General features: G+C 55.1%; 4 protein-coding genes across 5 annotated transcripts in view; 2 read left to right on the top strand and 2 right to left on the bottom strand.

The window, feature by feature from the left end:
• Positions 1-8,999, top strand: part of LOC119111237 (leucine zipper putative tumor suppressor 2) — a 28,644-nt gene extending 19,645 nt beyond the window's left edge. Inside the window, exons 3-10 of the mRNA XM_037235058.1 lie at positions 269-380; positions 1,040-1,185; positions 1,487-1,624; positions 2,137-2,280; positions 6,192-6,345; positions 6,700-6,872; positions 7,753-7,914; positions 8,250-8,999. Coding sequence (XP_037090953.1) covers positions 269-380; positions 1,040-1,185; positions 1,487-1,624; positions 2,137-2,280; positions 6,192-6,345; positions 6,700-6,872; positions 7,753-7,914; positions 8,250-8,375 — 1,155 coding nt within the window. The 3' untranslated portion in view covers positions 8,376-8,999. The remainder of the gene's footprint in view (positions 1-268; positions 381-1,039; positions 1,186-1,486; positions 1,625-2,136; positions 2,281-6,191; positions 6,346-6,699; positions 6,873-7,752; positions 7,915-8,249) is intronic.
• On the bottom strand, positions 8,957-12,410 carry LOC119111238 (copper homeostasis protein cutC homolog). The gene is made up of 6 exons (XM_037235059.1): positions 12,398-12,410; positions 11,092-11,267; positions 10,731-10,886; positions 10,164-10,322; positions 9,254-9,503; positions 8,957-9,091 (listed from the first exon to the last, which is right to left on the bottom strand). The coding sequence occupies exons 1-6, from the start codon at positions 12,408-12,410 to the stop codon at positions 9,066-9,068; spliced, it is 780 nt and encodes a 259-aa protein (XP_037090954.1). The 3' UTR covers positions 8,957-9,065.
• Positions 11,594-21,138, top strand: Nipsnap (protein nipsnap). Of its 2 annotated transcripts, XM_037237069.1 has the most exons (7): positions 11,594-11,683; positions 12,491-12,574; positions 13,492-13,677; positions 14,350-14,524; positions 15,167-15,434; positions 16,633-16,807; positions 20,620-20,720. In XM_037237069.1, the coding sequence occupies exons 2-6, from the start codon at positions 12,522-12,524 to the stop codon at positions 16,779-16,781; spliced, it is 831 nt and encodes a 276-aa protein (XP_037092964.1). In that variant the 5' UTR covers positions 11,594-11,683; positions 12,491-12,521; the 3' UTR covers positions 16,782-16,807; positions 20,620-20,720. The 2 variants fall into 2 exon arrangements, with proteins under 2 accessions (XP_037092964.1, XP_037092965.1); XM_037237070.1 differs by lacking the exon at positions 16,633-16,807 and having other exon boundaries at positions 20,620-21,138.
• A 286-nt stretch (positions 21,139-21,424) lies between these two features.
• LOC119111239 (disintegrin and metalloproteinase domain-containing protein 10) overlaps positions 21,425-25,188 on the bottom strand; it is a 31,650-nt gene continuing 27,886 nt past the window's right edge. The window contains exons 13-17 of the mRNA XM_037235060.1: positions 24,265-24,399; positions 22,892-23,497; positions 22,193-22,629; positions 21,947-22,123; positions 21,425-21,455 (exon numbers count right to left, since the gene is read on the bottom strand). Coding sequence (XP_037090955.1) covers positions 21,425-21,455; positions 21,947-22,123; positions 22,193-22,629; positions 22,892-23,497; positions 24,265-24,399 — 1,386 coding nt within the window. The remainder of the gene's footprint in view (positions 21,456-21,946; positions 22,124-22,192; positions 22,630-22,891; positions 23,498-24,264; positions 24,400-25,188) is intronic.

A 25,188-nucleotide genomic window follows, 5' to 3' on the forward strand; every position in this document is an offset into this window, starting at 1 on the left:
TTTCTGGTGGTGTCTCATGGACATATTTGCCCTTATCGACTCAGGGACCCCTGATCAGCGCGCAGGGTCTTCTGGCTTGTATTGGAATGCCCGGCTCTGAGAGCCGGGTCCCTGAATGCGACCTGCGGCCGGCCCTTCGGGCTCCTCGGGCCCACAAATCGGGTTTTTAATCGTAGGTTCCGAGCGGCCCTTCAGGCCCTCGGAACATACGATTAAGACTGGAACCGACCTGGTCAGCCCCACACGCTGACCTCGGGCTCTGCCGCAGGGTCCCGTGATCCGGCCGGTGGCATACCGGCCCACGCCGACGCACACGCCCTCGGCTACACCCACCCGCTTCGGCAGCGTGGAGCGCATCAACAGGACGTCCCACTACGGCAGTAAGTGGATGGACAGGGTGGACATGGCGTCACTGGTGTCAGCTGGCGCCGGCCTGTAGATGACTTGACGGCCTGTGGCTCAGAGGAAGCTGTTTGTCGTCCGTAGGAGGTCTTCAGTGTACAGCCGGGTTCATCAGAGTGCAGCGTGTGTGGTAAAGTGTTTTATGCCGTCGGAACGCATTTATGTGTTCAGAAAGTCGTCGTCCCTAACATTACCGGTACTGCAAACAGCAATACAGAGCGTGTAGAGTTATGGGTGCGAGCGAGCACCTGCCACGATCCTCTGACCAACATGATGTACAGCCGTGGTTGTTAGGGCCCGTGGAGCTTAGCATCTAGCGTGCACGATATCAAAGCATGTGTGGGCCTTGAATCGCCGACAAAGTTGGCCCAGGGGCTGGCTTAATGGCGGCAAATTAGTCCAAAGCGGAGCGGGACGTGACTGGGTGGCCCCGGTCACGTGTCTTCATCCTCCACACTTGATCGCAGTAGTAGCTTGGTGTCGCTGCAGCCTCGCCAAGCGCCAGGTGATCTCCATGGGTTTTCCGCCGACCCACGCCAAGTTGACTCTCTCTTAATCACAATGAACAAACTTTCTGTGATGGCCGCTGGCCCGACCTCCCTGGCGCCCGCTGACCTGACCCCGGCCGCCTACCCAGGCGCACTGGAGCTGAAGGCGGCAGGACCGGCCGGCGTCGACCGCCGCGTCAACTCCAACATGGCGCGCGCCCGTTACGAGAGCTTGGACAGCCTGCGCGCCGCCGCCGGGCCGCCTGTACTCGGCCGACGCGCTGCTGGACGAGTACCGGGCCCGCGGCAGCAGCCGGCCGGCCGAGCCGCGCCGCGAGTCGTTCAGCGGCCACTCCGAGCCGCGCCGCGAGTCGTTCAGCGGCCACTCCGGGTCGCGACCGCCGCCGCTGGCGCACTGCCTGGCGCGCCACGACTCGCTGCAGAGCCTGGCGGCCGGCGGTGCGGCGGCCGGCGCGCGCATCGGCGGCAGCGTCTCCAACCTGGCGCAGCTGGGGCGTCGCGAGGCGGCGTTCCAGCGGGCCAGCGTGTCGCGTGCCGGCTCGGTCAGCAGCGAGCGGCTGGCGCGCGCGGCGGCCGGCGCGCACGGCGCCGCCGGCGTCGTCTCCTCCACGCCCAGCCCGTCCGACTCGGGCGTGGCTGGGCTCGAGGCCATCCTCCGAGAGCGCGACTCCGAGATTAATTTCCTGCGGGAGACCATGGAGCAGAATGAGCAGGTACGCCGCTGCCGCCCCATGTCGACGGCGCATTCGTGTTGCAACCATGCCGCGATGTGGTGTTTTGGACTTGTGTATAATTCTGTCCACTCATTATGACGCGTGTCGTGCACTGTGTTGGATCGCTTTCAAATAGCATGAAAATGGTAAGGGCTTTACTCGTCACCTCATGTTTTCCCCGGTACTCCACGGCAAATATAGCATAAGCGGACACAACCACTGTGCCTTTTATTTATATGTGTAACGTACAGTAGCCCCGACTTTGGTACAACGATGCAATGGAGCTCACCTAACTTCAAGCTGGCGTCTTCAAGTCTATCGCTCACTTAAGAACCGTGCGGACAACGAATGCATGTTGTATTACTCCCTTCACAGCTGTTCTTGCTTTGTCAGAACTTGTGAGAAGTTGTTCTGGCTTCTGGGGGTTGGATGCCGGGTTGTGTCGATTGCCCATGCCAGTAGTAACGACTGTCAGCCGATCTGGTTAGCTATAATTCAGGCCCTTATTGCAGGTAATATTCTCAGTTTATCATGAGAAAGAGAAAACGTGGGAGAAAGAGCTGAGGAAAATCAAGGCCATCTACGACAACCGACTGAAAGCTAGCCAGCAGAGGGCCCTCAAGATGGAGCAGATGCTTACGATGCAGACTTATCAGGTAGGCAAGAGTAATACTCACCATAAACAAGTCAGTACAAAACACCCGCCCCTTTGTGGACAGGGCCTTTATTTCACATTAGTTTTCTACCGCCACGCCGAACTGTATTGCCGACGACACCAACGCAGTTTCAGCAAAGTACTACCATCGTTTTAAGTCTTTCGACTTCCGGGTTGCAAGCCCAGGAACCCCTGGTACAACCACTGCATCAGTGATAAAGGGATGCCATGCGCGATGCTCCAGTCAGCCGTGATGAACAGCGGCTTTGATTCCGACCGGCGCGGCATTGTGCAGTTGGGCAGCTTGTATTCTTATGCAAATCCTCGCTAACCAGCCATTGGTGCCGGCGTGAGCACATTCCTCGAGCCGGCGGGTAAGTGCTCGCCGATCTGACACCGGGCTGGGCTGGGCTAGGCCTTCCTCTCCCACGCTCGGGCCAATCCGTGGTGCCGACCAATCGGGGGAGGGGGTAGAGGCGCCCGATTTTCCCGGAAACCAGTGTAGGCATGCGCAGTCGTGCGCGTAAAGGACGTCCAGTCACTGTTGTTGCTGGCGCGGCGGTGGTGCCGGCCACTGCGGCGGCCACGACCGACACGCGATCCGAGTCCGACACGCGGTACGATTCCAGCACACCATCCGAGTCCGACACACGGTGCGAGTCCGACACACGATCCGAATCCGACACACGGTGCGAGTCCGACGCGCTGCACGATTCTAACACGCGATCCGAGTTCGGCACACGGTGTGAGTCCGACACGCGGTCCGAGTGCGACATGCGGCGCGAGTCCGACACGCGAGTCCGACACGCGGTGCGAGTCCGACACGCGGTGCGAGTTCGACACACGGCTGATTGTCCCGTCGAGACGCGGGGCGACACAGCCGGACTAGGATTTGAGGCCAGGCCACACCCCGGCTAGGCACACGGGACCAGGGTAGGTTCATGTGACAGGTTATGTTTCGGTTGGTACACGGAGACCGGAGCGGGAGCGGGCGCCAACCGCCAGGTCCGTCAAGTCACATATGCCCGTCAAGTTAGCGTCGTAATCGTATTCGAATTCGGTGTCAAGTTCAGATTTCCAACAGCAGTTCATCCCCCTTCCCAGGTTAATCCCATTGACTTATTCACGAATCTGTAATCCTCTTTCCTCTAAGTCACTTAGTTTGACCTCTACAGGTCAATGAAAAGTCAAAACTTGGTTATGCTGGCAGTCCTTCGTTCACCAAATAAATCCAATAAAATGGGCATCGTATTGATCTTCGCCATGTCCTCTTTTGCGCATCTCAAAACCTCACTCTCAAAATCAAAGATCAATGTAACTAAATTTGGATAACATGACATTCCTTCCCTTATGAAAAATGTAACAAAAACGGTGTGATAGTGATGCTCGTGACTCCTTCGTCACGTATGGAAAATTGTATTTTCAAAACCAAAGTTCAACGTCGCACAAAGAGCGATACCATAGAATTTGTTTCTTAGCAAAGAAATATGACTACAGGGGCATCGAAGTAATGCCCGTGATGTCCGCTTTCGTCACGTCTGCAAAACTTACTCTCAAGATCATAGAATGCGGTCACACCAAACGCAGTACCCTGACATGTATTTTTTGACCGAAGAAACGAAACAAAATGGGTAACGTTGTGATGAGGGTGGTGATTACTTTCGTTTCATTCAGGTCAATTGTATTCGTTTGATTATAAAATACGCAAAAAACGAATATCATACTGATACCCGCGATATCTGCATTTCTCACATGAGCAAAAACTAGCCATCGAAGTCAACGGTCAGGATCACACAACATGCGATACCCTGGAATTTACTCGTTTAAGACAAACAACACACTGGGTATCGGATTGGTGCTTTTAGTATTCAATTTCCGTCAAATCGTATTTTTTAAAGTCAAAGGTGAAGGTAAGCAAAATACGTGGCGCCCTGCCATTGTTTCTTTGCCAAATAAATTGAACAAATGCCGTATTTCATTGATGTTCGTGATGTTTGCCTTCGTCACACCTGAAAGCTAACTCCAGGTTAAAGGTCAGGTGTCACGAAAATTGTAGTATCTTGACAGGTATTTATTTACTTAACAAATGTAGAAAGTTGTGCCACATTGATACTTATGATATCTGCGTTCGTCGCACTGGTAAACAATTATTCTGACGATCGAATGTCAAGGTCACCCACAACGCGGTACCTTGACACGTATTCGTTTCCTTAAAATATTCCAAAAAGTCGTGTCGTGTTAATACCACTGATGTCTGGTTTCGTCACATCTGAAAAACTTCGCTTTGAAGGTCAACGGTCAAGGTCATGAAAACGCGGCACTCTGCCATTTATCTATTAACCTAAGAAATTATTTAAAGATTAGCATGTTGACACTCGCCGTTTCTGCTTTCCAGTGCCCGCATCCGCTTACCGCTTACCCGGCTTTTACTGGCTTTCCGCTTACCCGGCTGTATTACTTTCAAGGTCAGATGTCAAGGTCACAAAATGCCGTGAGCTGGCATTTGTTCAGTTTGGTAGAGAAATACAGTCCACGATTCGTCACGCTTGCTAAAACTACCTCCAAAGTTATAAGGTCAAAGATTGAGGCCACGCAAAACGTGGTTCCCTGCCATTAACTCGTTTACTAAAAAAAATACACCGAAAGCTGCGTGGCACAAATGCTCCTAATGTCTACTTTCATTTACCTGAAAATCTAGCTTCCAGGGTCAAATATCAGTGCCTCGCGGAAGGCGGTAGGTTGGATTTGACTAGTTGCAAATTAAATGAAACAAAATGTGTATCATAGTTACGATTACGTCCGATTACGATTGTGTTAAGTGATACATGGTACGATCGCGATGCATATTCCCGCCATTTTTGCAACTGTTCAAGCCCCGGGACCTGCTTCCCAGCCTGCAGACCGCCGCCGAGCAGGTCCCTGGTGGCCCGCAGTTGTGCTTCGGCCGGCACACGGGGCAGGGGACGGGGCACTGGACGGACCACCTCACGCTGACGCGACTCCCATGGTGCGGCCCACCCCGACACCCTCGGCAACACCAGCGACGACGGAGTGCGGCAGGCACCTGCGGCTTCTCCCGGGAACGGGGGGGGGGGGGGGGGCGCTCTTCCCCAGACAAATCACCAAGCACCCCTCCCGGCTACCCGGCGCGGCTTTCCCTGCACGGCTGCAGTTGTTCGACAATTCCTGACACACCGCCGGCGTGCAGGCTGCAGCACGATTTACTGCGGGCCACAGCTGCGGCACTGCATGTCGCCCGCGCACCGGCGGCATCACCAGCCGCCGGCCCGCAGCTGGCGAGAGACGTACGGCCCGTAAACGTCCGCCGGATGGCGCGGTCAGGGAGCGTGTCTATGGGCCGCAGGAACGCAAGCAATGCTGCAGCGTGCAGCGAATGTCGGAAAAATAAAGCCCAGTAGACGCGCGCGGTTTGCCGGCTGGGGCGTCGGCCGTCGGTGCCGCTGGTAACGGCCGCTGCATGGTAACGGCGGGTGCAAATAACTTCTTTGTGAGGTGCAGTCAGCAGCAGCCGCCGGCTGTACACTCCGCCGCACTGTTTGGTGTAAATAAATAAGAAAGCGCCGTGTCCCGCTGTGGCTACCCGCACACGTCTCCTAGTTTTCTCTAGTTCTTCTTCTGGCCTCTGACCTCAGGCTGAAGACGTCTGCTGCTTTCTGACCTCCACGCCTGGGTGCAACGTGGTGTTTACCTGCAGACACTGCATCCTCTTCCCCAGCAGCAGCCTGGCAGCCGTCCTCCTTCTCAGCTCTAGCGTAGTGGTTGAGGCCGCTTCGCCTCCCTCCCTCCCAGCTGTAACCCAGCCCCCCCCCCCCACGGCTGCAACGTGGTTCCCAAGCCTGTGTACTCCTCTCTTAGCCGCGTGACCCCTGAGCACGCGCCCCTCTCCTCCAGCTACAGCAAGAGAAGCGGAAGCTGCGTCAGGAGACGGACGAGCTGCGCCGCGATAAGGATCAGACGGCCCGGCAGAACAAGGAGCTGAAGCAGGAGCTGACGGCGCTGCGCTCCCAGCTTGAGGACACCGAGTGGAGACTGTGTCAGAAGACAGGTCAGGCCCACGCCGTCGGAGCTGTGTCGGCTACGCACGGCCTGCATGACCAGTCTGACGCAGAGCCGTGTCGTCCGTCGGGCGCCAGCTAACTGCGCGCCGGCTGTGCCTCGTGGCAGTTGGCATTCGCACCACGACTTGGAAGTGTGGCTGAGATAGGAGTAAAATAAGTCAATTACAGCCGCAGTTTACTTACCCATGGGGTATCAGAGGTTACACCGTAGCGGACAACATCAACTGAAAATGAAACAAAAGTCATCGAAGGCATGGTACGTATGATATGATATGAGTGCGCGATCAGTTCTTCACGGTTGGTGTTCACACGCTAAACGCTGTTGTTTACCGTTCGTCCAGGTGAGATATCGCTGCTGAAGTCGCAGCTGAAGGACTGCCAGGGCGATCAGACCACACGCAGTCATGAGATGCTGCACATCCGAGCACAGGTGCGCGAGTACGCCGCCCAGCTGGAGACCAAGGACGCCGACAACAAGCGGCTCCAGGCCGAGACGCAGGCACTCCGCGAGCAGGTCAGTGGATTGGCTGCACGCTCCCACAGCAGGCCAGTGGATTGGCTGCACGCTCCCAAAGCATGCCAGTGGACTGACTGCACGTTCCCAGAACACGCTAGTGGCTTGCCTGCACGCCTTCCGAGCAGGTCAGCCAATTGGCTGCACGCTCCCCTAGCAGACCAGTGGATTGGCTGCACACTCCGCTAGCAGGTCGGTAGCCCAGGTACGAGCGCAGGCCCCCGCAAGCCGGTCAGTGGCTTGGATGAGGGCTCAGGCCTTCCAGGGCATGCGACATGGCCGTAGTCGGAGATGCCGGCGGCAATGGACTACAGCTGCTTGCGGTCCACCGCGGTCTCCGGCCGTCTTGCTGACCCAGTAGCTGTTGCTCCCATCTGTGGTGGTGGCGAGGCCTCAGTCTTTCCCGACCTCTAGTTATAAACCGGTGATGGCCCACTGGCGTGATCAGCTCGGTGTCCTTGGAACAATAAACCATGCAGCGCGCAACCGTGCTAGGTCAAGCTACGTGCGAACTCGAAGGTGTGCAGTCAGCAGTCCACAAGCCGGTCCACTGTGACTCGCGGCAGCGGGACAAGACCCACGCATAGCTTGGACCCCTCCTACTGACCTGGTGCTATCATTCCTGACCATTTTGGTCTGGCGTGTCTGCGGCTGTTCGTGACCCATACCTGGGATGCATACCGCTACTACGGAATCTTCTGGTGGCCTGATGCGTCCCTTCTGCTTCCGCCCATTTCTTTGATCGGGTACGTCCCTGCGGTTCCCGGGTCTTCTGCTGACGTGCCCCCCCCCCCCCCACACACTGTTCCCAACTCTTCTGCTGACCCGACGGCTGTTGTTCCGTTCCCTTCCCTCTGCTGATCCGTTCACCGTCGGCCAGGCCATGGACCGCCGCTCGGACGAGACGAACGTGGTGATCGGCCAGCTGCAGCGCGAGATGGAGCGGCTGAAAACCGAGCTCAGCATCGGCCGGGCGCAGGCACAGGCGCAGCGCGAGGGCTTCGAGGAGGAGCGACTCCACTGGCTCGACGAGAAGCAAAAGGTGCACCGCCCCCGCCTCCGGCCACGCCGGTGCACTTTGCGCCGGCGAGGTCTCGTCAGCCGTCAGAGACGCGCTCGTCCGCAGCGGTCAGGGGTCACCGCCCGGCCGGCCGGCGTGCTGCGCGTTTAATTGTGAGGTCGCTTGTCCATTTCAAGACGATGTATCTTGTTTACGCGTCGGGCTGCGGCCGTGTGTATTGCTCACTTGAGACGGAACAATGCTCGTATCGACGGCATGGCTCCAGTCCGTTCTCGCTAAGTTTTCGAGCGGCCCAGCAAACCAAAGCCTCCCCGCCCATCCCCCTCCCCCGCCCTAACCTGTGTTCGCCTCTGCAGGTGGTAAACTATCAGAAGCAGCTGCAGCTCAACTACATGGAGATGTACAAGCGGAACAAGAGCCTGGAACTAGAGCTGAGTAGCCGAGAGAGCAAGCTGAACTCGAGCGGCGAGTCGCAGTGCTGACATGACCCGACCGCCTCGCCCCCCGTGCCAAATGTGACTTGTTACGCTGCTCTGATATTAGTCGCGCGGGCGCCGCGCCGCCGCCCGAGGCGGGCGAGCAGACGGCTGTGGCGCGCGCAGCCAAGCAACGCGACGCCGGCATGGGACGTGGGAGGCCAGGAGCGCCGCCGCGGCGCCCGCCCGCTCCGTGCTGACGTGCGGCGCGCGCTTACGCGTGTGAAGTGATCGTGATGGCGGATTGTGACTGGACGTGCGTGCTGCTGTCTCTGAGCTCTTCACGTCTGGCTGAGGCCAGCGAATCTGTGGACGTGTCCCATTGACGGTAACTCTTAGACAGTCTAGTCAGTCTAGTAGGTTGTGTCCGCGAAGCTGGAGCTCCTATTTATTCTCGTTGTCAATAAACGTGGATCGGAACGTTCCGACTGTGCGTGTCGAGACAGGCCTGTTCGGACACGTTGTGCGCGCGCACCACTGTGTTTGGGGGTGGCTGCACACTCAGCCCACATGAACCGTATAGCTTCCAAAAATACAGGCCACACCAATGAGTGGCATAACACACTCGGCTTCCATGGTCCGTATTGTTACCAAAAATAAAGGCCACGCCAATGAGGTGCATCATACATCGTCAGTGTAAACATCCCGTATGACTTTCGAAGCAGCATTCCCTCAACCTATCACAGCCGTGCTCCCTCAGTCTTCTTTTCCGGATACAAAGGCTGAAAACAAAAGAGAAGCGCTTGGAGAAAGCCTCGGCCCACGCAAGATTGTGCCGTGCAGAAATAGCAACGCCATCTCTCGTCACTCAGCCGCAGCGCAACACGCATAACAAATGGCAATGTGCACAAAAACAGTGACAAGAACACGGACGGGGTGCCCACCTCGTTTGATGGCCTTGACCTTGGCTGGGTCACATTGCAGCCAGTGGCGCTCATCGCTGGCGGCGCCCATGGTGACGCCGGCGGGCATGTCCAGGGCGGAGCTGCGCGCGCTGCGGGCCGAGGCGTGCAGCTCTCGGACGCCCGTCAGCCGGAGCAGAGCCGGCGCCGTCTGCGGCGTCACACCGCCGCCCGGCATCACGGTCAGCCGGCCGGCCGACAGCGACACCAGCCGGCCAATCAGCGCCGCGCCCTGCCAGAGATACACCAGGCGGCCCGGTCAGGGGGAGGGGGCACGCCCCGTCAGCGGCGGCACCAGGCGGCCCAGTCAGGGGGAAGGGTATGCCCCGTCAGAGGCAGCGCCAGGCGGCCCGGTCAGGGGGAGGGGTACGCCCTGCCAGGCGCGGCGCAAGGCGGCCCAGTCAGGCAGTGACCAGGACCTCTCAGGGGTGACACCAAGTGGTTTGATCAATGGGTCTGAGGGAAACCAAAGTGTGATAAAGGGAGAAGGGACAGCATAACATTATGCTCTGGCATATTTGTAAATCATGCCAACACCTTTTATAAATAAATTACAATCTTCAAGCCAGAAATCCTTGGTTTTCTTTCATGGTAAACATCAAGCATTATGCAAGCATCAACAAGCATCACACTCGGGTATGGTTTTGTTTCACACCTCCAGCATCCTGTGTGACATGGGTCAGAAAGACACTACCTTTTTGGAGGCTACTCTTAATACAGCATTGCCATAGGATAGGAGTTCTGTCTGCTTTGTCACTGCAAAACCAGGAAGCTGAGGGATGAAAATGGACAAATGTCTAACCTTATTTGTGAGTGGCCCCTTGTTGATGCTCAATGGAAAACAAGTGAATGAGCCAGTGTGACATGGCTGGATATGCATGGCCACACCCACCTCCAAAGCTGAAGGGGCCTGCCCGCTCGTTAGCAGACGCACAAAGCCCAGCTTGATGATGGTGGTGAGAGCCTGCTCTGGGTGCAGGGTGCAGTCAAAGGCACGATGGAATGTGCAGGACAAAGGTGCAGCCACCCTGAGCAACTGGTAGCACTTGTCCTGAAAAATGGAAGCCAAGCATGGTTGATGTTACCCTTGAAGTCCACAGTTGGATGCACTTCAGATATCAAAATAAGACCATAACATTTGCACACAGAAATATTAATAGAAAGAACTGTTGACAAGCCTTGATGATACATCTGAATCACTCAATGTCTCCTGCATTCAGCATGGATTAGTTAACTTCCTGAGATTAACTTTCAAGCACCATGCTCAGTCTACATTTGTATGCCATATGGACTATTGCCATCAGGATCATCATTTGTCTGCATGCACAAAAGGGTGGGGGGAAATGCGATGGGCAGATACATCGCAAAATGTTTAAGCTGCTACTTTAATGGAAGTGTAAGGAAGCGTTGACTTTCAAGGTTATTTCGCACCCAAAAGGCAAAAATCCAAACACCACACCTGATCAACAGCTCCTGATTCATCTAAGCATCCAAAAACAAAACCATCAGCACCAGCTTTCTTCATGCTTTGGATGTCTGCCTCCATGACATCCATATCATCGCTGCTGTACACAAAGTCTCCCTGGCGACATCTGATCAAAACAAACACTGGAATCTGGAACAAGAAAGTATTAAAATAAACCTACTGCAGTAGTTGCTTTGTAGAATCATGCAAATTTTACAGGCATGACTTTAACATAGTTTGTTTCAACATAACATCCCTGAATAAGAACATGGTTAAACATGCATACAGAACCATCGCTGGACAAACTTGGTACATGAATATCACAATGACCAGAAATAAGGCGCATGCTGCACACCTGCACAAGCTTCTTGACTGTTGTCAGAAGACCAAGACTGGGAGTCAAACCTCCCTCTGAAAGCGCTGCACATAACTCAAGCCGGTCTGCACCTCCATCCGCTGCAGACACAGCAGAGTCTACAGAATCCACGCACACCTCTAGCATTGTCCAAATACTACTAATAACGGTGAATGCTTAAATTAAACCGCCCCGCCGTATTTCCGGGGATCAATGTTTACAGTTTAGTCTCTGGGCGCGCGGGTAAAAGTTATCTATTTTAGCAGATTTGCAGCGCACCTTTGCCTGCAGTGGCGTATTTTCATGCGCGCCGGAATGAATAGGCGCAATGAATTGTCGCCATTACGTGACAAAAGTTAATTTTATAAATGTCTGAGGGATTTCAGCCAAATATGTTCCGTACATATATTTTTAGCTTTATTTTCAACGATGCTTTCAATTTTTCGCAGTGCTATTTTCAGTTACAGCTGATCTGACGAATCTAACGCGTCGATGACAAAGGGGACGCAGTTCTTATAATTCACTGAAAACAGTCGCGGTGATCCGGTGGGGTAGAATAGGGCTGTGTTTTACCTAAACCAAATACCGGAGGGTATGTAAATTAGCAGTACGCCGGCTTCTCTGGAATAGTGGGAAAATTACTCGGAAAAGTCTGTGGAGGGCTTCGGGGGAATCAAGTTGTGCTAGGGAATGTTGCTCAGTATAGATTGATCTAAATGCTGTTTTGGTGGTTTAATTTGATCCCAAACTGGACAATCCGTACTCACTTGCCGATCTGGAAACTATACCCTGACCTAGCCCATCAGTTGGGTGGGGGGCAGTCATTTAGATAGAGAGTATCTCTGGGGTGTAATTCACACCAAAAATTTGAGAAATTGACAACTCATTAAAGTCTTTATGATATCAGAAAATAGAAGCATGTCCTGTGGAAAAGACATCTGACATCCTACATTCTGCTTCACTGGCGACTTTCCTGCCTAACTCACTTGATGGTTGTCCTGCCTGTTGAGCCCAGCAGGGTTGTTCGACAGTATGGCCTATGCAACATTTGTTGTGCAGGTGTGCCAGTGGCAGATCCTGGCCATAAGCTTGCTCATAGTGACTGTATATACAGTTGTGCATGTTTCTAGAGGCTAGAACTATAGCTTCTTTAGATGGGCCTGTTGATAGCATTCACTACTGAGCTGGAACAGGTGGGAACAATATATGTCATGAGGTTTATGCAAACACCATTTTCCCACTCAAGTACAAAATTGCTAGATATGCTTGTTAAATTCATTATCAGCCTATCCAAACAGGATCTCACCAAAGTAAATCATGTCTCAAAGAATGACAAAGGAATGCTACATTTTTAGCTTTGCACATGGTTGCCAGGCTTATGTATTTGTATGTTTTTCAGGGTTCATCCATCTGCTACTCATCAGAGAAGCATGATGCTGTCAAGACTTACCCACCATTCCCGTCTGGCATTAGCTGGAACAAGGTGATGATTCAGATGAGGAGAAAGCGCTTATAGGACATAATTTAAGTTCGGCTTTATAATTTGCCAACTAGGTCAGGGTGTACTTTCCTACCTAACATTAGAAAAAATCATTGGACATCATTTGTTGTGTTTAAGGCAGGGCATATTGTAAATAATCACAAAACAGGTAGATTCATGCTCTTACCTTCAAATTTTTTATAATTACGATGGCGAGCTCCTGAGCTCCGCACACACACAGCAGCTGCGACACCGGCGCCATTACTGCTGCGGTCACAACATTACTGTGCATCAAGCAGCATCAAGAACCATACAAATGTAGGGGGCCAAGGTAACAAGAATCCATGACATTTGATCCTTGACCCAATGGGACGATGGGTTGCAGGGGGATTGGGTGGAAGGCCATAAAAGGTTACAATTCTAACACGACCTCGACATCTGCACTTTGAGGCATTGTTCACTTTCAATTTTCAAGGCCTTGTTTCACAAGTTCTTCCCAAAGTTGGAGGTAGGTGGTGGGATGGGGTTTTCTTGAGCACCCCCCCCCCCCCCCCCTCCAACTAGATAGGAAACTGCACCCATGGTGTATATGTATGAATGCATGTATGTGTGTGGTTTTGTTGAGTGTTGTTTGAGTTTTTATGTTTTGTATCAACAATATTCAGACCAAGTTGATGGTCCTACATTCAGGTCAATTTGCACACAGATGTGATTTGCATTGTTTGCAGACTTGGTATTGGTGGTCTGCAGACTCAGTTGCACTGTTAAGCACACTGAGACTGTTTCACAACAAAAGGCATTTGGTCATAATCTGATCTAAAAATTTGTATGTATGCATTTTAAAAGTATGTGCTTTATTGATTTGTTTATATACATGCTGTCCCCCATTCTGAAATGTTTGCAACCACGGCTGGCGGCAGGCTGTTTAGCGCGTCGCCGGCGGCTCGTCAGGAGTCGTCCGACGGCTGGCTGAGCAAGCTGCTGGTGAGGAAGATCGAGCCCACCAAGGAGTCCCACTCACGCATGCTCTCCGACAAGGAGGTCATCTACGAACTGCAGACGCACAATGTCCGCTGCGGCGAAATGGACAACTACCTGAACAACTAGTAAGATCGTTTGGTATCGACGGTGAAGCATCAGCTTCGATTCAGTATTGGAAGTAGATAACAGGGCTTATATGGCGTAGCGTGGCGTAGCGTCCATGGCGTGCAGCGCACGCGTCGCGAGGTGACACTACTGCGCGGTGCTACCCACGAGCTCGGACGCATAAGAGGTGACATGGTGCTTGGATTCACCGTGGTCAGAGCATGGAAATGCAGCTGGTTGCTGGAGATTGGATGGCTAAGTCAGACCAGACTCAAAGCTCCGATGTACCTCTTGTGGTTTTGTACCTCTTGGGTACATAGCCAATATTTAAAAAGTCATGAACAGGTCCTTTAGCCAAGACATCCGTCAGAACTCCCGCCGCGCCGGTCAAAACCTATGCGATAGAGTCCTTTCCTGCATGCTCCCCCACCTCCGCTTCCACCTTCCGGGGCATCGAGGTTGTTACCGAGTCTTCTGCGTGGATTTAGGCAAATTGGACTGCCTGAAAATATACTTAAAGCTAGGTGTCACATGCAGATAGTACTTTCGCAACGCAGCATGTGTGCTCTAAAGCTGCAAATGAAGAGCGAAAACTCGCGTGCGTTGCGAAATTGCCTGTGGGTACGGGATCTTCTGCTTGTCGTTGTCCGTGGTCAGTACGTAACGGGAGCTTGTGTTCGGCGTGACGTCAGTGAGCGGTACCACAATGAGGTGCAGGAGCGCACTGTCGGCGGCCAACTGCAGCAAGAGCTGGTGGGCAGCTGGCAGGTGACTGTCGGCGACCAGGATCAGTGTCTGCACCTCTGGAAGTACAACGGCGGCTACAAGGCTGTCGACGCAGCCAGGACCGCCCACCTCGAACAGAAGGTGACGGTGGTGACTGCTGAGGGCCTGGCCGGGGACTGCGCAATACGATGTGTGCTCGGAGGGGCGGCTCGAGTGGGGTGGTCGGTACTGATCCGCGCAAAGTAGATCGCTTTGGTGACAGTGTGCCCGGTCTGCATCCTGCTGGGTGATGGTGACATGTTTCAGCCTCAGGCTGGTTTGTGCGTGAGCTGTGACGTACCCTTACCCCGCTGACCGTACTGCTCGAACTACAGAAGGAGCTGTGGTCTGTGGGTCCTGTGGTGTTCCCTCAGGACCTGGCTGTGCTACTCATGTTACTGAAGGGGCTGCGGGCTGTGGGTTCTGTGGTGTTCCATCAGGACCTGGTTGTGCTGCTGGAACTACTGAAGAAGTTGTGTGCTGTGGGTCCAGTGGTGTTCCCTCAGGACCTGGCTGTGCCACTCAGTGAGCAGGGCCCACTTCGACTGCAGGTCCGGGGCCACTGAAAGTGTAGAGGTTAACGCGTCTGCGTTCACCACTACACGTCTGGGAAACCGGAGGTATGGGGTTCGATTCCCGTGGTGCCCACCTTTCCTGCCAGGGTGAGAGGGAAGGCGACGTCATATAGCCTCAGCCGCTGAGCGCGTCGTAAGTCCCAAGGACGACGACCACTCTTTCCCCCAGGACCTTGCGGCGCTGCTCAAGGAGCGGGGCTGCCTCCTCCGCGCCCGCCACTCCCAGTACCTGCTGGCGTTCAGCTTCTGGCCGCCGCCGGCGCCCCGCGAGGGCCACCACCTGTACGAGATTCGCAGCTACCTGCTTAAGCCGGGCACCATGATCGAGTGGGGCAACAACTGGGCGCGTGCCATCCACTACCGGCGCGAAGGCGACGAGGCGTTTGCCGGCTTCTTCTCACAAGTCGGCCGCCTCTACAACGTCCACCATATCTGGTGTGAGTACCCAGTGCGCGAGCGCGCAGTCCCGATCAGTTTCTGTGTGTGTGCGTGTGGATGATTCTGCTAAGCTTTGAGCGTAGACTGTGCGTCGCTCAGATGCTGCTTGATGTGTTCATTGTTTTCGTGGTCTGCATGTGCGTGCTTGGCCAGTAACCTGTTGCCTGAGCTTGGGCTGTGTATGTTGAGTACACAGTGCACCCAACAGTCGAAACTGAATGATATGAAGTGGTATTCACTAACATAGGTCTTGATTATTTTACAACAAAGTCTGTGCACTCTCACCATTTTCGGATTTTTTGCTTTTGTTCTGGTTGTACATATGGTTGCTGTGAGAGGCCCATGGTAAGGTACACCTAGGCTGGCGTTATCACCTCAGCTTAATGAATGTTGAATTTGGGTGCATTATTCATTATTATACCCTCTGCTGCTCTATAGTGCGCCGGCTCGTCCCAACCTTTGTAATAGAGGGGATCATAAGCGGCTGTTGCGATTTAACCTCCACTCGATGGAAATTGATGCTTACCTATCAGTCCGGAAGTTACCGTTCAGTGAAACCAAAGGTGTGCTTTGGCAATGTCATCTAAACATTTTTCCAGGGTTGTCTTCATTGCAACTATTTGCCAATTTTGTCACCACGACGTGGATTAAATACTTATATTGATTGGTTGTGGCCGTCTGATGCAACAAATTGCATATGTAAAGCATACTGTGTGGCGAATGGCTTGCGGAACTGTCATAACAAGAGGCTGCGCGCTCTCTGCAATACTGCATCTCCTTCAGGGGCGTAGGTTTTCAATATGAGTCGGGGAGGGGGCTGAACAATGAAAAATGACCAAACCTTTCACTAAAACATGTTATCAAACAAATTTCTCAGAATTGTTTAAACAGTCATGTGGACATCATCACAAACATCAGGTTTGGGCAAGCAGAGATCAAACAGATCTCAGATTCTTCAGATTCCCAAACATATTTTCAAACAGATTTGGCCCAGTTCGTTCCCAGCTCCAGTGGAGGGGTCTTCAGACTGAATAGGAAACTACACCCCTGATCTTCCTCAGTCTGCGTGTCTCCTAAGCATCGTGCTACTGCGCGCCGTTGCGCTGCGGTGGGTTTGTGCACGTGGCGTGAGTAGTTGTCCGGCCGGGCCGCCGGAGCCGCGCCGACCACTAACACCACCCGCGGCCGCCGTCGCAGGCTACGAGTCCATGCAGCACCGCAAGGAAATTCGCGAGACCGCCTGGAGGAAGCCAGGCTGGGACGAGTGTGTGGCCTACACGGTGCCGCTCATCCAGAACTTCCAGAGTCGCATCATACTGCCGAACCCGTTCTCGCCGAGCCGCTAGGGGGCGCGGCGCGGCGCGGTTGGCAGGTAGGTGGCGAGCTGGCGGACGGCGGCCGACCCGCGGTGGGTGCGGCTGACCCCGCACTAGGCTCGGCCGCTCACCACTTCCGGCCGGTCCGACACCGGCCATCGAGAGCGGAGCTGACGAGACGTCAGGGCGTGTGTGTGACGTCCGCCGGCGAGTATTGGCAGTAATCGTTTGTGCATGATGGCAACTGACGCCGAATACTGACGCTTCATTGCTGGCGCCCGTTCTTTGTCAAGTTGCCAGAATTTTTACCCTGCGAATGCTAACTACCGCTCACTTTTTCATGGGAAAATGTTCTTTGTAATAAGGAAAGCCAAATTAGCTTGGTTGCTATTGGTACAACCTTGGACATGTCTCAGAATCGAAGATGGTGGCCGCCACCATCTTGAATGCCAACTTATTTTGATCCGAATAACATAGATGGCCGTGTAATATCGATTAAAGGGGTTATTATGGAAGGACGAGTCCATTACTGAAATTATCGTTGGGCTACGAGGTCTAATTCTACGCTAAATCAGAGGTAAAGTATCAAGCCAGAAAATCTTTGACGCGTAGTGTCGCGTCTTTTAAAGAGACCTTGAGGACGCTACTACCAGCCAGCACCCGTCGCATTTCCATACGACATTCTTCTGTGGCAAAGCCATCATCACTTCGTACACCTAGCCCCCTTCGTTGTCTTCGATGTCCATCTGCTCACTGGCGCAACGGCTAGCGTATTTTTCCTTAACACTTAAAGCAGTTTGTACGCCGAAGGCCTTTGCTGTGGCTGTTGCGGCTGCAACGTGCAACGCTGCATGCCTTGCTTTCAGCGCTGGAGCTGCAGGTCAGTACATCCATGGGCGTTTCGGGAGTAGCTGCTGCTGTTGAGACGGGCGGTATGGTAGTGGAGACTTCGCCGCTCCAACCGAAGTTGCCAATATCTTTAGGGCCTATTCCTGGGGGAGGTCACGGAAAGCTTTTCAGGGTTGGGGCAGGGAGTGTAGTGGGCCAGTTAAGTCTCTAGACTTTCAGCCAGGCCTTCTGCGGTCCCAGGAACTCGCCAGACGAGACGGTGCAGCACCTGACCAAGGTCAACGAACATCTTATCTGCTGGCACTGGAGTCTCGCTGTCCAAGTGTCACCAGGCGTGCGCGCCTTCAGTAGCTCCTCCCTGGCACGCTAGGAAAGGTGTTCATCTGTCTCGCACATCAGCTCAGTTAGTGAGCATAACTGACTTGCCACGAAGGAATACGGCAGCAATGCCTTGAGGCAGTGCTGAAATGGGAACTTGTTCCCCGCTCCGCACAGGAGCTTGAGTGCCAGCAGTGTAGGGTTTAAGAGGCATTTATGCATAGGTTTCTGGTCAGGAGCACTTCGGCTGTCTCCAGGTAGCCCCTCAGCTCCTGTCTTGACAGAAGGATGGTGTGTCTGACACATTTCGCTGCGGAGATGTCCTGACACGTTTCGGGCAGAACCTCTGCAGCAGAACGGCGATAGTGGGCTGTCCCCTGCGCGAATTACCTTCCATGTTATGCGGCTGTAGCACTGCAAGGGACCTTCTAATCTAAACACACTTCGGCTTCCGTCAAAGGCTCTGTCCGTTGAAGAGTCATGGATTCAGTCCCCTGTCGTCAGGTCCAGTCAACAGTGAGGCCTAGCACGGCTGTCGGAAGTCCACAAGACTGAAAAGCCGGCCGAGCGGACGGGTTTTAATAAACAGATAGACCAACTGGTGACGGACTCAGTCCTGAAGTTTAAGACACCGATGGTGCTCGGGTCGATGGTCGACTCGCCGCATGACAGCCAGACACACTTCTGTCTACGCTCGTGTGTCTCGAAAGCACTCGCAATGCAGTCGGGATACAGCACACCCATCTCACAGCCGACCTTCACTTGTAGCAAGCCGCATAACTAGTCTAATCCAACGAGCCTCAGCGCCGGACCAACATCATACTTCATTGCACTCGGGCATGGTGCACACTCATGATGCACGGGCGTACTTCCCACAGGCATCATGCATACCCCATGAGTGTCCTGGCCTGTATAGGGATACTGATGTGGGGAGCTGTTGTGAGCGTAACTAGCAGCGCAGCGCTTGGTGGCGGCATCATCAGCAGGACAAACGGGCAAACCGCCCCTGGCAGCAAGTCATACCAGAAGCTGAGCGACTACGTGAAGTCAGCCTGAGACACCCGACTGGGAGGATGTGGGCAGGCTCCTTGGTGGACGGGCGATCCATGGGAACAGCGCAGAAACGATTATAACGAGGGATACTGGTATCGAGCGCCAGCAGGATGCAAATCAGTCACCACCCTGAGCATACACGCTGTCGCTTTAGCGCCAGAGGTTCTTCGGCTGTGGCTTGTACGGTTTTTGACCTGTACCCAGCTGCGTGTGCCTAGCTGTCCCACCATAGTGACTTTGATCCGAACCGAGACTGTCTACTGTCCAGGAAAGAGTATAAGCCAGAGTCACTATGATACGACTTCAGCAACGTTGGGGGAATCGCTATAGGAGCCCGTAAGGACTTTCATGTTTCACTGTTTGCAGTGGCGTGATTTGTCAGCTGAGATACCTCGTCCTGGTAGAGTTGTGGGCTACTCATCGCATATCTCTATGCAGCGACGTACTCCTAAACGGTCACTTTAGTAGATTCGAGAGTGCATGGCTGTGTAAGTATTACGGTCTGCTATAAACATGCATCATGTATGGAACACATTATTCAATATTAATATAATGTATGTCACATGCAGCTGCTGCGAGGTTTACCCTTACAGTGAGCACGAGAAGAACAAACGGCAGATATTGGTCAAAATGCAGAAATGGGCTCCCTTCCATCAAAAGTCCCCAGAAATGGCATCGCACTAGGCTCCAAGTCGTCGAGATGAAATGTGCAACTGAACCATCATTCAAGATGGCGCTGGCCGCCATCTTGAATACCGAGAAATGCACAACGTTGCACATTCAGCAACCAAGCGAATTTTGCTCTCCTAGATACATACAACTAGATACATAAAAATTTCCATCAAAAGCTCGCGGTATTTCACATTGCATGCTGGCATATAAGAAGCATAGGGATCGCAACTCGACTTCACGTATACAGCGAAGTGAAAAGTGTCTGGTGTGAGCGCCGTGTATGTGGCACATGGTTATAAGATTGTGGTATATAGCACATGCAGCTTCTGTAAGTGGTACCCGTACAATGTTGTTGAAGATAGCGAACGACATGTATCGATCAGTAGAGGTGATTTTCATTATTCGTGATCGTCTTTGACCTTTGACCCTTAATTTGATCTTGGGTTTGACCCCATGCGTCAAAAGTAACTGTTGGACTCCCTGTTATAGAAAACCCCTCAAAATCGGTGTCAAACGACCCTCCAAGTCATCGAGAACAAAACATTGAAACTGGACCAAAATTCAAGATGGCCGCGGTCGCTATTTTGGATTTTAAAAAATGTTCAAAGCTGCACAAGTGGTAACGAAACTCATTTGGATCTCTTACCTACATAGAGCATATTTCACGAAAAGAGTTCGCGATAGTCTACATTGCAGGGTCTCATATAGGACGTGTGAGGATGGCAGCTCGACTACCTGGGCACACAACGCGTAACACTGAGCGTACGGGACAATGTCGGTCACGCGGCTCAGTTTAAACAGGGATAACGGTGACTGTAGCGACACGGCACTGTGCAGGGCTGTCGGGCGTCTCGCGCTTGCGTCAGTGATTGTCGCCGTGCCGCGTGTGGTCCGTCCTCGCTTGACAAACTAACACGGACACGCCTGCTGCTCGGTTCGAGCGGCGTTGCCTGACCGGCACCGCCTCCGTCCGCAGGCTACGACGACCTGCAGCACCGCAAGGAGACGCGCGAGAACGCCTGGTTCAAGCCGGGATGGGATGAGTGCGTGGCCCACACGGTGCCGCTCATCGGTGGCATGCAGTCGCGCATCACGTGGCCCACCCGCTTTTCCCCCACGCAGTAGTGGAAGAGGTGTACCCGACCAACGTCGCAGCCGCTGTAGTGACCGAAAGCCGACGGACAGCTTTCTGATGCGTCTGTTTGCCGCAGTCCGAGAGCGCCGGGTGACTGGTTGGGTGCGGTTGTTGGAGTAGCGCGTTTGAGTCGGTCTGTTGACTGCTGTTACGTTGTGAGTCCGTGAAGCGCGAGCCTGAGTCGAAGATTCTGCAGAAGGCTGTGGTGGGAGAGATCTTTGGTGACGGAGGCGACCTGTAGGTTTTCAGCTGAGGGAAAGTTTTGAAACATTTATTTTGAGGGTTTGGTCTTATGTTGTCTTGTTTGCTGAAATGAAGCGTGAATGCTATTGAGTACATAATAAACGAATCATGTCCTTACTTCGGCCCACTATTTACTCAATTATTTCACTTGCTAGCAAACGCAGAGCTCTCGTGGGTAGTACTTGTATGTTACCATGTATTGGCACGTTAGTTATCTTAAGGAAGATATAAAACAAGGCACGACACAAGACAATGAGCAGCTGCTGTTAATAATGACCCTCCGCTGCCCGAATGCAGTGGACCGCGATTGGCCGACCGGACTAGATGCCCGCTCGTCGAGGTCGCGACTCCGCCCGTGCGACACGTCCTTTGACCCAGCCGACGTGGTTAAAACTAGTTGGCATCACAGAGTGCAGCCGGGGCGCGGCCGGCGGCTGGCGGCCCGTGTATCACATTTCACCGGTCGGCCGCCGGCACCAGGTGGCTGCCGTCGGACGTGTCGCCCTTCTCCGACGGCGCCGCCGCCGCCGCCGCCGCCCGCTCGCCGGCCGGCGGCGATGGCAGGCGGCGCTCGGGCGCGCGGCGCGAGAGCGATTCGGCGCGTCGCGTTCGCCCGCCGATCGACGATGCAGGACGCTCGGACGCTGAGCGCCGGTACGCCTGGCGGTCGGCGGCGGCCGGCTGGCGGACCGGCGACGCCGGGCGGGAGCCCCGGCCGTGCATGGCCGGCACTGACATCTGGCGGTTCATGGCGCGCGGCGGTGCGGGCACGAGCCGCGGCGGACTATGGCGCGGCGCCGGCACGGACATCTGACGGCCCACAGCCGGCGGCGGCGGCGGCGGCTGGGTGGGCGGCGGTCCCGGACACTGTGGCCGGCTGTGGGGCGCCGGCGCCGACAGCTGCCGCTCGGGGCTGGTGGCGCGCGGCAGGTCGTAGATGCGCTCCGACAGCTGCCGCTCGGGCGTGGCGCCGCGCGGAAGGTCGTACACCGGTTCGTCGGGCGCGGCGCCGAACGAAAGTCGCTCCTCGGACGGCGAACGGCCGGGCGACGAGCGGCTCCGACTGGGCGCCGACTGGCCGCTCAGACGCGTCAGCTCGGTGCTGCTCGGGTCGGGCGGCCGCTCGGAGGCGCCTGGCGAGCTGGCCGCGTCGCGCGGCGGGCTTGTCGACTGCTTCCGGCTGCTACCCAGCGACGAGTCGCGTGACGTCACGCGACTGTAGGCGGCCGTGCGCCGTGGCAGGCTGCCGCTCGTCTGCGACGACGACTGCGATACGCGCCGCGCCGCCCGTGGTGACGCCATGCCGTCGGTGGCGTCGGCGCCGCTCGGCTCATGCGACGACTTTTGCAGCCACTGCAGCACCTGGTCGTTGGGGTGCATGGGTGCCGTCGGCACGATCGGCTTCTTACGCGCTCGCTCGCCGTGTTTGCGGTGCTGGCCGTCCTTCGTGGCGTTGCGGCCTAGCCATTCGGAGATGACGTTCTCTGGCGAGACGGGCAAGCCGAAGCGTTTCTTTTTGTCGTCGCCTGCCTTGCCGGTCGGCTTGGCGTCCTTTGCCGGCCGCTTGGTGGGACTGATGGAGCGCGAGCGCGTCTTCTTGTGCTCGCGCTGCGAAGAGCGGTGCCTTTGGGAGGAGGAGCGCCTCAAGCCGGCTTCCGCCGGCCTCGTCCGGGCCTTCTCGCCGTCCGGCCGGTGGCGGCGTGCGCGGTCGCGGTCGGGACTGCGCGGCCGCACCGCCGCGTCGGCCGTGGCGCGCCGCTGCTTGCTGGGGCTCTCCTGGCGGACCGGCTTCTGCGGGCTGCCCGGCGGCTTGGGCAGCGAGCGTCGCTTCTCGGCGTTAGCCGCCGACGTCGCCGGTTTTCCGGCGCGCCAGCACGGCCGGCAGCGACTTCCGCTTGTCTGCGTCGGCCGTGGCCTCGGCGCCCTTGGCGGCGGCGGCAGCACCAGCGCTGGTCAGCTTCGGCTCCGTCTTCGTGTCGCCGGCCGTCACCTCCGCCGGAATGTTGGAGTAGCTGATGACCTTGACGCCCTCCTTGCCGGCGGCCGTTTCGTGCGGCCGACGCCGCGAACGCGACTTGTGCTCCTTTCGGCGGCGTTTGTGGCCGTGCGGCCCGGCGGTGCGGCTGCGCTCGCGCTTGCCGCGCTGCGTCTCGATGACGCGCGCCACGCCGCTGGCCACGCTGGCGCGCGACGAGAGCGCCATATGGCTGGCGGCGCGGCGCGCCTTGGCCGCAGCGCGCTTCACCTCGTCGACGCGCTGGCGCAGCGGCAGCCGGCCGCGCTCGGCGGTCGCGTGCTCGGTGACGACGGGCGCGGCCGACGCCGTCTCCGTGTCGGCAGTGACGTCCGGCAGCGGCGGGCTCTCCACGTCGTCCTGCGGCCGCTTCTTGGCGGAAGTAGCGCCGTCGGCGCGGTGCCGGTGGCGCCGCCGCGATCGCTGCGGCGGCGACTTGCCGAAGATGCGGATGACGGCGATCTGCGGCGAGCGTGGAGGTGACAATGTGCAGACAAGCCGTCCTTTACCTTTATTGTCCGGACCAATCCGATGTGGGTCCGGGAGAAACCGGCTGGAGCGGCTTTATTTATCATTCATTCAAGAGTAGAAACTCCAAGGGCTCAAGAGGATGAAACAGATTCAACGAGTAATGCAGTTGAAACTAAGTACAGTGAAACATCGCGTATGTTTGTAAATAATTGTTTTTACGTAAGAGCCGGCCTTGCTCGACCCAATACTCATAGCTACAGAAGACTGTCCTGGCATGTCAAACATAAACCATTGACTTAAGAAAACTTACGTCATGGTTGCATTTACATTTAATGCACGTGAATTGCGTTTAAAACAGCAGCCTCAATAGCAAGAGGGTTGTTTCCCATTTAGTTGGATGGGCCTCCAACCCTCCTCCCCCCCCCCCCCCCCCCACCCACACACACTTGGGCTTCAGTTCTCCAATATTGAGAAGGAAGTGGGCAAAATCCGGGGAGAAACTCGTTTGTTAGCTTATTTGGGGGGTAGGATGTGTCATTTTCGCTGCTCAGCCCGCCTCTTCCCCCCCCCCCTCCCCTCCTCCCCACTCGCTTCATAAAACCGCGATTCTGCTCCATAGTGTCGCAACTGTATCAGTATAATGGGAGCACGTTGCATCAGCGGACCCGGAACGCGTCAATAATGGGCCCCAATTTCGATAGATAAAGAATACGCGTCAATCACGGTCATGAACGACATGCCGAAACGAGTTTACTCACCAACGACAGAATAATGATGACCAATCCGAGGACGATCATGTACCAATACTGGTCCATGAACTCCTTCACGACCGACAGGCTCTGGTCGGACAAAAGGAGGTCCTTGAGCGTGGCCAACGGACCGATGGGATCCACCTGAAACACGCCCGGTCCGTGCAGAGGTCAGCTGAGGTCAGTTGCAGAATAAGTCGGACGAATGCAGAAGACACCCATCGATGTTAACAGGAATAGACAGGCGTACTCACGGGGTCAGCCAGCTTCTCAACAGCTGTTGACAGAGTCGGAGAGATAATCACGGGGTTTGTGGTACGGCCCCAAACCGGCGCGAGAAAGACCGGGATCTCAGAGAAAAGACGGAACTGACCTCCGTGCTGCACAGATGACACGAGGAGATTCGTAACATGCGGCGAAAGCAATAGCAGCGGAAAGGGTGCGCTGAAGTGAGTCCTCTACACTGACATGTGTGCCTAGCAATATACTTTGGCCCCGGCGACAACGCGGTCTGGCAACGTAAAATGTTATTTTAAACTTAGTAAAGCTGGTAGCGCCTAAGCCAGGTCAGTTATCGCTCTGACCCCGGCTGGTGACCGCTGATCATGCCCCATTCTGAGCCAATCATTTCTCTGACCCTATCAATAGACCCATTTGAGTCCAATAGATACGAAGTCGTTTTAAGTCATGGTCGCAACGACCCTGGAAATAGACCGCTTTGAGCCTCTTAATAGACCAGCCTGAGCTCCGAGATGGGCAGCTTTGAGTCCCGTGATGGGTCACTTTGTGTCTACCCGGTAATAAATGACTGGTCCCAGTCACGGATCGCCCTGACTAGGGTTGTCACCGTGGTTTAACACCTGATTTCAGTCACAGATTGCCCTGACTGGGGGTGTCACTGGGGTTGAACGCCTGGTTCCAATCGCAGATCGC

Source organism: Pollicipes pollicipes, unplaced genomic scaffold, assembly GCF_011947565.3.
Source record: "Pollicipes pollicipes isolate AB1234 unplaced genomic scaffold, Ppol_2.1 Scaffold_7261;HRSCAF=8764_pilon_pilon_pilon, whole genome shotgun sequence".
NCBI lineage: Eukaryota > Metazoa > Arthropoda > Thecostraca > Pollicipedomorpha > Pollicipedidae > Pollicipes > Pollicipes pollicipes.